The following is a 12,382-nucleotide window of genomic DNA, read 5'->3' on the forward strand; positions in this document are numbered from 1 at the left end:
GCAATTGTCAACCAACGAGAGTGTGATATTGGTCCCGTATCTCGATTTGCTAGATCTGGGGAGCAAAAACCAGCATCAATAGCAATGGCAATGTCATGTAAGTATTTCTGATCTTTACTTAAGCTTATTGTGTCAAGCGTTCGTGGAAGAGAGCATTCAATCCTCTGAAAAGCAACGATGGACAAAAATTCACATTTAGCCAGCTGTTTGCCAAGAAGCCCACTGAAAGACTGAGGACCTGTTGTTTTACCATCAAGTATTTCAACTAGATGCCTCAGAGGTAATTCAATAAAATGGAGGAGACAGATAGCCCATTGTACTGGTCTTTTTAAACGCGTTTCAATGAATTTTATTGCACCATTCTTCCACCCAGTATTTGTTGACGTACCATCACATCCAATCACTACAACATTAGATTGATTTATACCATTTTCTTCAAAATAATTTGGAATGCTGTATGCTGTGTCCTTTCCACTTTTTGAAGTAAGTACTAAATGACGAAAGTACTCTGAGCCTGGTTATGTTATTACTGAAATGTGCTCTTCTTTTTTTATAGATTGATAACGTTTGTTTCCTTTTTCAACTAAAACTAAAGTGTCATCCATCCTGCCATCAAAATACACACACGTCGGATCTTTTAATTGCTCTATTGCATTCCCCGATTCGATAAGTTTTAGTCTACATTTTTCTTTTTCTCTTCTAATTTTGCTTCGATCAACAACAAAAGAAGTATTTTTGTCCGTTATAAGACCAACGTCTTTAAATGCACTAGACACAATAGATGCTGCTGCTCTATCAGATACTCCAAAACGATCACTTGTTCAAGCCGTTGCTGGAAGTGATAAGAGCATCTGTGCATTTTTTGAACTTGCTGACTGAGAGGAAATAGAGCGTGAGGTCTGAGAATCGGGATCATTCTTATCATTGTCAACTTCAGGAGTTATCTCTGTTTCAGAATCAATGCTACTACAAGAAGGTCCAGGTAAGTTGGTCTGACTTAAGTGACGAGCTTTTCTCTGCAACTTTAATGTAAGCTTCTGATTTTTTATTGGTATCTCCTGTCCCAATCTTACCTTGTCCGAGATATCTTTGAGCATATAAAAAATTGATTTCTAATGGAGGTATCTTTCTATCTTTAGGGCATGTGCAGTTGATAGTTACCGGCCTTGGACAAATACTCTTGTCAAAGCTTCTTTGACAAAAGCAATTGAGTGTCATCTCGCACTTGCAGGACGAAATGTCAAATAATGTACTTGAAGATTGTTCAATAAAATCATTGTACTTCTTTTGTTTCTCAGGTGTGTCTTTGTCCCTTGAATAAGATTTACGAAGAGTGTAGTATCGATCATGTAGATGTTTGATCTTTTGTACAACTTTTGTGTGGGAAACTATTGGAATCGAAGCCATAGAATAAAGGGACTCAGTCTTATGAGCTACAGTATCTGCTACAACTGTGAAGCTTAACTTCTGACCAGAACTGGCAGCAGAAGATTCTACTGTCATTTTGTACCTCACTTCTTGCCAACATTGTATAATGTCGGTATTAGTGGCAAGGACCGATGACAGCAGTGGTTTAGGTGGACCAAAAAATGTGCAGTGTATGTCCTTAGGAGTAAGAGACATGATTAAAATGTTTGAAGCGATTTAATGTTAAGTAATTGTGTAAACTATGTAATTCAAAAGAACATCGAATAGACATTTTTTTGACCAAACAGCGCTGTTCGACAAGAGTGAAAGCAGAACTGGTAATGACCAGAGAGTACTAGCTCTTCTGTGCACTTCGTTTATCGGTATGGCAGAATCAAAAGCAAAATGAAAAGAAAGACGATGGAATACAAGTAACCAAGTGGAAGACGATCTAAAGCACAGACGTGTTATAGTAGCCGTAAGCCGCTTTCACGCAAGCCTCATTTGGCATAGGCTTCCTTAGTAGATTTGGTGTAAAATTGGTGAAGGTTGTGTCGCTTAGAACCACAGAAATGGATATATTAGAAAAATAAAAATCTACTACTCAATGCTGAAAGTGCTATGTATAAAAAGTGAGCTCGATCTTTAATCATTTACAACTTCTACAAGTTTTCGTAAATCAGCAAGATTTGGGATAAAATTTGTAAATTTTAAATGCAATGCGCGAACGGAAGATATTAACCGATTTGAAATTTCTTTTTTTTCCTGAATTTGTATTGATATGTAGCAACTTTTCCCTGCTATTACGATATGATTTGAAAAAATTTACGTATTTCACTCCGGTCTAATGGACACGACTCTTGATTGGCTACATTGCACAGTACTTTCTGAGCGGAGAAAATTGCAATTTTGGTTCTCCCAAATAAAGAAAAATTGGTTTTATTGAAATATTTCAGGAAGAACAATGTTTAATCTTCCAAATAGTTTTAATTTCGTTGAAAATATAAAAGCCACGAAAAAAACAAGTCCCACCCACGGGTTTTTTGCTTAGGAAAAATTTTTTAAAATCTATTTTTCTGTTATTGCCCACATTTTTAATAGAGCCATAGCACTGTATGTTGCTTAATCTTTGCGTACACGAGCAAAAAGATCATTATTTGTTCCTATAGCTCCTCGTGAAAACTTGTCTTTCCTACTCAATTATTTAAACTTCTCGCATTTAGAAGGCCAATTTGAAATCCAGTATCAAAACTACCTGTCAATTTCAATGCTATTTTTAAATTAAAATTTTTATTCGTCGTCATAATCTCATAATTCGTCGAAATGTTTATAAGCGTGCACTTCATATTGCCTAAAATAAAAAAATAGTTATCTATAGAACACGGATAGAATAACAGAGAGTCAATTTACACGATGACTTTTCACCCTGGGTGCAGATTGCGCTGATTTTTTCCTATATCACGAACACAATCTTAACGTTAACGGTATGATACTGGCCCCTACTTCTGAATTTTTTTGACCATGCAGAATACTAGAACTGGCTGATTTTGGTTTCCACAAGCAAGTAGTTTCACTTCACTTTGTTTGTATATTCTTCATTGATGACGTCACAACAAATTTGGAAGACGCAATCATGTATTCTATCATTCTTGCTTTAGACGTTAACGATGTACTATGAGCAGAGACTGTGTTGATTTTTTTCGTATATCCTTAACATAATTTCAGTTTTTTGTAAACAAACTGCTGCCATGACCCATGTGACGTCAGCCAATCAGATGATTCCTTCAAAATCGCCGAAAGCCGGCGGTTTTCTCCCCACCCCACCTCTGAATTATTGTCCCCATGAGTTTTCATTTACAAGTTACTCTTATAAGATCGTATCAACTGACGCACCGTTCATTTTCAATATGAATTTCTTAACAATTTATATGTAGACACAAGATAAATGTACACATAAAAACTCAATTAAAATACCTATAATATGTAGTATACAAATTAAGTATTAAAAATCAAGAACAAATAATTTAATTATCTTTGTTGTTATTTTGTATTAGCTTCAATGATGCTTGCCGCAAGATTTTCAATTCGCGCTCGAAATTGCCATTTCCATCATCATTATAGCTGATTTCGTGGTGCTGGTGCCGGTGTTGGCTGTTGGAAGCATTTATCGCCGCCTCGGTTGTATACACATTTTGCGCTCCTTTCAGTAAAAACAACTTGCCGTCGTGGTCATGATTATCTGAGCTGATGCAACTGCTATGACTGTGTCCATTTGCATCTGCACCTATTTTCAAAGGAAGAACAAAAAAGTATAAAATTGTTATTTTTGGAAGACAGAGAGTTTCTTAAAATTTTACGCTAGTAGATTGGTTCTTATTTGTGACCTCGACTTGAGACATCTATTTTTTAAGTGTAATCCTTTTGAAATGTTGGCCCTATATACTGTGAATTTTTCATGCGGAAATTCTCAATATTATAGCTATAGCCCATTAACTGGGTAGAGAGCGGTCCGCGCGCTACTGTGCCTCAAACTTTAAATTCATTTATCTCGAAACTACTTCCTTCGGGATGGTGTTGTCAAAAAAAAAAAAAAAACTATTCATTATTGTCTCAAATTTTAATATGTTCTTCACAACATCAATGGCTATCGCCTGTACTTTGTATTGCTTTTCCTTTCAGAAAAAAGGAGTTTCAATTAAAAAAAGATATCTCCTTTTTTTTATGTTTGTAATTAATGAGCACTCTTAGTGGGAAAGTCCCTGATCTCTATTCACTTTGGAGTTGCCAGGTCGATTCTTTTGCATACGGTTCAAGCAGCAAACCACTTTAGGGCTCCGTTGAAGTATCCTCTGAGTAGTTTCCGAACATCTGTTCTCGAAACAAATGGGATATCTGGTTATCCGTTGTCGTTTGTCCCTCCTCGTAAAGGAGCACAAATTCGGTGTTGGATTTGTTGTGGGAGAGAGACCTCGTCATCAAGTACTGCCGTTCACTCCGGTGAAAGAGCGTCTCGCAATAATTTGCATCAAAACGCGATTTTTTAACATCTCGCTCACGCCCCGATGGAAGAAAAGAACGATGTGACCAAAGATTCCTTCTATGAGCGCCTGGAACGTTCCTATGAGCGCTGCCCCCGCCCCGACATAAAAATCCTGCTTGACGACTTCAACACCAGGGTGGGCAAGAAGGGAATTTTTGGTCCCACAGTCGGAAAATTCAGCTTGCACAACGAAACATCCGGTACCGGAAAGAGACTGATCTACTTTGTCGGGGCTCGAAAAAAACATCAAGCGACGTAAGCAAGACCCGCTTCTAATGTTTTAAATGCACGATTCGAGGACCCAACATCGATTCCGATCATTACCTTGTTGGAGCTAAACTACGTACGCGCTTCTGTGCAGCAAAAAACGTACATCTGCACCTACGCAAAGAATGTTCGACATCAAAATGCTGCAATCACATCACCCCTGGTCTCAGAGATTACTGCCAAACAATACGGCATGCAAGAGCATGCAGACAAAGCAGAAATAGGATTCCGGCGAGACCAAATAGAGCCACGCTGCAATCGGGCGCAACGCGAGCCATGTGGGATCGGTATCGGAAGCTCAGAACGCAAGGGAAACGTATTATCAGAAAGAAGAAACGAGAGGCCGAAATACGTTACTGCGGATAGCTTGAAATGCTGCCCAACAGGGCTAAAGCCCGAGAATTCTACCAGAAAGTTCGGCGGCTTACAGAAGGTTTTAAGACCGGGCTGTTTTCCTGTAAAATCAAAAACGGCAATCTGGTGACTGACATCCAGAACATACTTAAATTACGGAGGGAACACTTTTCGGACCTGTAAATAGTGAGAGCTGCGCATATCACAGAGAATGTGAAGATCCCGATACCCCAATCGTTGAAGATGGATCTGTCGTTCCGCTACCCGACCATGACGAGGTGAGAAAAGCGAAAGCGCGCCTAAAGAACTACAAAATTCACGGAGTCACATGAGCAAATTAAATATGGCGTCGAGGAGCTGGTAAGGTGCATACATCAGCTCCTATGCAAAATATGGTCGAATGAAAGCATGCCTGCCGATTGGAATTTAATTGCGCTCTGTCCAATCCATAAGACAAGGGATCCTGACAATTACCGCAATATTATATTGTACACTGTATACTGTAAAGTCTAGTTTTATGCGGATTATTTTTATGAAATTTGGAAGTTGTGCGGTTAGTACAATATTTTATACAAAAATTTCTTGGACAAACATACATAAATATGAGCTTGTCTAGGAAACCCGAGAATAGACAGTCTCTAAAAATCGTGGAACGCTGAAAGCTCGCACTATTTTGCGTTCGCTCATCCATTAATACATCGCCTTTACCGCAAATATCTATTGACAGTCTTTTCTGATGGTGAAGGTTATTTGGAACCACTTTACAAACTGTGCAAACATTAACAGATAGTGATAATGATTAAAAAATGTAAAACTATATTACTTTTCAATGAAATTAAATTAATTATGTTTGTATATCAGTTTAGTTTAAGCTATTATATTAATTCCTTTAAGGCATGCGAAGTATTTTTTTAAGCAGCCAATTTCTTTTAATTTCTGCTAATTTTTTTATGCTGTTTTAAGTTAATTTTAACTCGTTGTTTTGGTTTGATGCGCTTTTAGAGAATTACAGAACACAACCTTACTTTTTCAAGGGAAGTAAAGTATTTTTTAATGCAAAGTTTCAATATGCGCATTTCTGTAATATAGAATCCACCGCATGAAGCGAGGCCATACAGTATACTATAAGTATGTAGTTAGCGCTTACACCCCATGTTGAGTGTGCCTCCTCCAATTTATGGTGTGCATCTTGATGTTTTTAAACAGATGTAAGGACCTACAGTATTGAGCCGAGTTCGAACTGCAGATGGTTGTTATAAGAAACGAGATTAGTTTTCTAAATACCGTGTATAAGATTTTAGCGAGCGTATTGTGTGAAAGGCGAGCTCATCATCAACCAACTGATTGGACCTTATAAGTGTAGGGCTGGAACCGGATTCAACAATTGCCAAGATATTCTTAATATGCAAAGTCTTGGAAAATACCCATGAAAGGAGAATCGACACATACTATCTCTTTGTCGGTTATAAAGCAGCGTTCGACAGTAGAAAAGGAGGTCTGAATTTTGTATCCCCGCTAAACTATTATTGCTATGCAAAATGGCGTTGCTCAATACCAGTAGCACCGTCAGAACACCAAACGAGGTTTCAGGCAGGGTGACTCGTTGTCGAGTGCCTTCCTTAACCTGGTACTGGAAAAATCGTGTGAACCGCAGAACTTAATCGCTCAGGGATGTGGCATAGGAGATATGACGATATTGACATCTTCGGCCTTAACAACCTCGTTGTTATTTCTGCCTTTTCTAAACTGTATACAGAAGCGAAATGGATGGGGTTGGTGGAGAACGACAACAAAAAGAATTACCTCGTGTTATCAATCAAACAGTCGGCCCAATGGCGTATCGGTAACCACGCCATTATTGACAGTCATGATTTCGAGGTTTTAAGAAACTCAGTTCATCTAGGAACCAGCATTAACACCATCAACTTAGAATATTTCTTCCTAACAACTGCTACTTGCAATTGAGTAGTAAAGTCATCTCCCGTTGAACAAAACTAATACTTCATAAAGCCCCCGTCCTACCGTATAGCGCAGAAGCTTGAACGATGACAATATCCGATGAAGCATCCCTTGGAGTGCTTGAGAGAAATATTCTGCGGAAGATTTTTGGGTCTTTGCCCGTTGGCGACGACAAGTGTCGTAGGTCGTAGAAGAATGAGCTGTATGGGCTGTACGACAAGATACATATGTAGACATAGGGCAGTGAATAAAGATCCAGCGGCTCCGATGGCTGCGTCATGTTGCTGAATGCATACAAACGTTCCGGCTGATGCTGCACTCCTTTCTTTCCCTAGATAGTTAGGCTACACTTTAAGGGTCAATGTTTTGTCCAGCTCTAAAGGAAGAGAGAAAGTTACGACGACACTGTTCAAAAAACAAACTTATTTCAATTACTGCAAAATCCGCTTGATCCTGAAACATATTATTTATCAGTTCCTTTGACTTCTGTTAGGGGCGGTTGAAGATATTTTGATTTCTTAAAACAGCAAGGGGCTGTAGAAGCGTAAACAGTCGGTTCTACCAGAAGCACTAATTGTCTACCAATACGTGAACATGAATAACTAACATCCAAAGATATGTTTATTTCATTTACAAAAATTGTACCGGGCTAGGCCATAGACAATAATTCAGTAACTTCTGCCCATCATTTTTGGGAGCTCTGATGGTGTTAATAAACGATACGAAGCAAGTGCTGTGTCGATTTGTCTTCGCCCAAGCCCTGAGCAAGCGCACCGTAAACGTACACACTATTATATTCCTTTGTTAACATTTATAAAAATAAATTTTCAATATTATACGTTTGCTGTATGAAAGTGGACTAAACATTTTTATTATTTCAAATATCAATTTAATTTTTTCAATTTGTAAGATTACAATTTTTTTTAATACACAAAAAGAAGAAACAACAGAAGTGTTGAACAATAGTAAATACCTTAATAAGCATAAAAATTGACAATTTATATAGTAATAAACAACAAATTAGTACATATGTCACTCCTCCCACAACAGTGAATGACTACCATTCCCATGGCAGCCGGTTCTACGTTAACGGAACGTCTCGGGTTTTTCCCGACCAAGGGCTGCCGCCCCAGTATACTAGACCTGTCCAGTGAACTGCATATCACCCCACCCCTTACGTCACAGGAGCAAATCCTGGCAGCTCCAAATGCTTCTCCTCAGGGCTGGAATCGAATCCAACCCTGGGCCAGAGGTATTCTATAGCTGCGTCTGCCATTAACGGCTTCACCCGAACTCCACCTCGGTTAGGTGTAACAAGTGCAACGGGTGGAGCCACCTTAAGACCTGTTCAGGCATTAACACGTTCCCTGTCCCAATACAAAAATGCAAAAGTGACCGACAAGTCCAACAGGGTTTTTTGAATAATTTGTTTTTTTTTTGTAGTCATAGGATAGCTTTAGTAATAATAATAATTAAAAAAAAAACGGATGTAGGGTATTTCTAATTACCTGAACACATATGGTCCATGAGCGTAGAGGGACATTTTTGCTTCTGCACGTTCATGAAACACATTTGGTTCATATACCCCCTGACGCACATATGGCTCAGGAACGTATCAGTGCATATCGGTCGCACGTTTATTGAACCATATGTGGCTCAGCGGACAGGGAACGTGTTAAGACACATAGGGAGTGATCCACATGGTATATGGCCACGTGTTGCTCCCGCCAGCAGGCATCTGATGCCTCCATGGCTACTACTCCCCCTGATAGGCCGGCACTACCAACCGCCACCACAACCCACACCTCCACGGTAAGGAGCCTGTCGGAGCAACACAACTCTCCCGACTTAACCCATTCCCTTCCTTCCTGCTCAAACCCCAGTGCGGGGACAAACCAGCAGCTCCTGGTCCCCCGCACAGTCTGTTCCGTGTGTCAGACCGTAATACCTCAGAATCTGGTATCAGTCCAATACAATTCTTGCAATGGCTGGTGCCACTTTCGGAGATGTTCCGGCCTGCGCACCACCCGTGAGTGGACAACTGTCTACGTTGCCCCCTGTTGCAGAGCTTTGCACCCGCTACTGCCTCCTGAGGCGCGGCCGCTCACCCCCATCAGGTCGCAACAACCACAGCGGATTGCTCAGCAGGTCCAACGTAGACAACCCCACGCGTCCCTCAACCCCCGAGTTACAACGACATTACCGGGAAGCTTCAAACTTCTACAATTCAACTGCAACGGACTCACGAGCAAGGTCGACGAGATAGTTGACTTCATGAGCCGACACAGTATCAAAATAGCTGCGGTCCAGGAAACCAAGCTGCACGCTAAGTCCTCTCTGATCACCAGGGATGGCAATAACGTCCACAGACACGATCGCGAGCGAGACAATGGTGGTGGCCTAGCGTTTATAGTCCACCACACAGTGCAGTATCGTCTCATCGGTGAAGGCATCGACCGCAGGGACAGCACCTTAAAATATCAAGGAATAGCTGTCCGGTCAGACGATTCCGAGCTCGAAATATTTAACGTCTATATACCCCCTGTCACCTGCTGCTAGGCAGGATATCACCATGATATAGGTGCGCTCATCAGAGGTGAAAACCGATTGGTTGTAGGTGACTTCAATGCGCATCACGATCTTTGGCCTTCAACCCTGCCAAATGATCGTAGGGGACAGGAAATGGTAGAGCAGATAGACGATTCGGCATTCAGCACTGGGAACGAGGACGCCCCCACCAGGGTAGTGGGCAATTGCAGCAGCTCGCCTGACCTAACAATAGCTAGCGCGGGTCTGATAAATAGCATAACGTGGCGGCCTATGCTATCGCTTGCATCGGACCATTTGCCCATTATCGTCTTGATTGAGAGACCTACCGACTTTGTTTCCGCGAATCACCGGTCCTATTTTAACTTTAAAAAAGCGAATTGGGCCGGCTTCACGGAATTCACCGAGGACACCTTCGCCGCTCTTCCCATTCCCACGGATGTGCGCGTAGGCGAACGCGCATTCCGCAAGGTGCTCACAGCTGCTGCGGCTAGCTTCATTCCAGCTAAAAGTTTTAAGGACATTCGTCCCCATTTCCCAGCCGAAGCAGCCAGCTTGGCAAACGAGCGTGACCACCTACGCCAGGCCGATCCCGGTGATCCTCGCATAAGGGATCTCAATTTGGAAATCCGGCAACTGGTAAATCAACACAAGCGGTCTAAATGGGTTGAGCACCTGAAGAGCTGTAACCAGAAGGCTGCACAAACTGTCGAACGATAGTGCGCCACTTGCTTTCTCCGGTGATGAGGTTAAGGGGGCCATCAACAAATCAAAAACATCAAAAGCCGTTGGCCCTGACGGACTAAACGCGCTGATGCTGAAGCATCATGGACCTTTGGGAGTAGGATTTCTCACAAGGGTCTTCAATCTATCCTTGGTCCCACTACTGAAACCTGGGAAACCCGCCAACCAAGAGGAATCTTATCGGCCGATAACTCTCCTTTCGCCAGTAGTGAAGACACTGGAAGCCCTCCTACTCCCACTCTTCACGAAACACCTGGCCCCAGCCCAACATCAGCACGGCTTCCGACGAGTGCATAGCACCACCACTGCACTCACCGCCATAAACGCCCAGATAAACCGCGGGCTTAACCAAAACCGCCCCTGCGAGAGGACTGTCCTAGTAGCGTTGGACCTGAAGAAGGCTTTCGACACAGTCAGCCATTCCACGCTACTAGATGATATTTATCAGTCGACACTCCCGCCAGGGCTGAAGAGCTGGTCCGCAAACTATCTGAGCGGTCGGCACTCGTCAGTGATTTTTCGAGATCAAACATCAAAGCAGAGGAAGATTAAACAAGGTGTACCGCAGGGTGGTGTCCTTTCTCCCTTGCTGTTCAACTTCTATATCTCGAAGCTCCCCCAACCACCAGCAGGAGTTTCCCTGATCTCATACGCTGATGACTGTACGATAATGGCGTCGGGCAATACATCGATGGCCTGTGTTCCAAAGTGAACAACTACCTCACCGACCTTTCTCGCTTTTTCACTGCGAGGAATCTCCAACTTTCCCCCACCAAGTCCACGGCGACCCTCTTTACCACCTGGACAAAGGAGGTCAAGCTGTCCCTTAAGGATAAAGTCGACGACACACCAATTCCGACGGTAAACAACCCCAAAATTTCGGGTATAACCTTTGACACCTTGCTCTCTCTCTCTGCGCACACAATCGCAATTGCCACAAAAGTCCAAAATCGCAACAAGGTCCTCAAATCGCTTGCCGGCAGCACTTGGGGCCAAGACAAAGAACTGTTGCTTTCGACATTTAAGGCAATTGGTCGGCCGGTTCTGAACTATGCTGCGCCTGTCTGGTCGCCTGGAACTAGTGACATGCAGTGGATAAAGCTACAGACATGTCAAAATACTGCCATTCGGACAGCGACCGGTTGCCTTCTGATGTCGCCCATTCAACACCTGCATAACGAAGCACAATGCTCCCAGTAAAGGAGCATAACAAACTGCTCAGTAAGCGACACTAACCACCTCTTCACATGCCCCCTAAAACCGACTCATCTAACACCCCTCTCCCTCTGGACCCAACCTGTCGAAAGAGCATGTTTCCTGGGCCTACCCCTAGATGAGCTAGACGAAGACGACCGGTGATATGCCCTACACTGGCGGGGCTACCATTACTGTTAAAATATCAACAACCACCATTCGGAAGAGCGTGGGGTCGAATCTCCGTTCATGAAACACAGCAAGAATGATAGAAAACTGTTTTTCTAATAGCGGTCGCCCCTCGGCAGGTAATGAAAAACCTCCGAGTGTATTTCTGCCATGAAAAAGCTCCCTCCTCATAAAAATATCTGCCGTTCGGAGTCGGCTTGAAACTGTAGGTCCCTCCATTTGTGGAACAACATCAAGACGCACACCACAAATAGGAGGAGGAGCTCGGCCAAACACCCAAAAATGGTGTACGCGCCAATTATATATATATATATAAGAAGAAATTAATTAAAGAACAACTGTACAACTATGAACTCTGAAAGTTAATGCCATACACAAAGCCATGGACTTATTCCAAGTGTTAATGGAATAATAAATGACTCGTTATTTTCTAAAGACTCTATTATTTATTTTATACATCTGTCATTGACATTAAGAATGCTATTTAACAATTAAGCTATTAATGGCCAGTGCCAGAATCAATAAATTTAAAATAAGCGAAAGTAGTTTAAATAAACTCAATACAATAATCAGTTTTCATAATTACAACTTAAAAATAATATATTAACAGTTTAACTTTTTCTACATATAATATTTATTATTTTATAGCATTCATTAGTTCGCTAGATGTTCTAGCGCTAG

General features: G+C 41.8%; 1 protein-coding gene across 8 annotated transcripts in view; it reads right to left on the minus strand.

Moving 5' to 3' along the window:
• Nucleotides 1-3,280: 3,280 nt before the first annotated feature.
• LOC129251263 (uncharacterized) overlaps nt 3,281-12,382 on the minus strand; it is an 84,699-nt gene continuing 75,597 nt past the window's right edge. For 7 of the 8 annotated variants that reach the window (XM_054890631.1, XM_054890627.1, XM_054890629.1 and 4 more), the window contains one exon: nt 3,282-3,691. In XM_054890631.1, the coding sequence (XP_054746606.1) occupies nt 3,432-3,691 (260 nt within the window). In that variant the 3' untranslated portion in view covers nt 3,282-3,431. Of the gene's footprint in view, nt 3,692-12,382 lie in introns of all 8 variants that reach the window. The other variant, XM_054890632.1, reaches the window with a different exon arrangement.

Source organism: Anastrepha obliqua, unplaced genomic scaffold (assembly GCF_027943255.1).
Source record: "Anastrepha obliqua isolate idAnaObli1 unplaced genomic scaffold, idAnaObli1_1.0 ptg000012l, whole genome shotgun sequence".
Lineage (NCBI taxonomy): Eukaryota > Metazoa > Arthropoda > Insecta > Diptera > Tephritidae > Anastrepha > Anastrepha obliqua.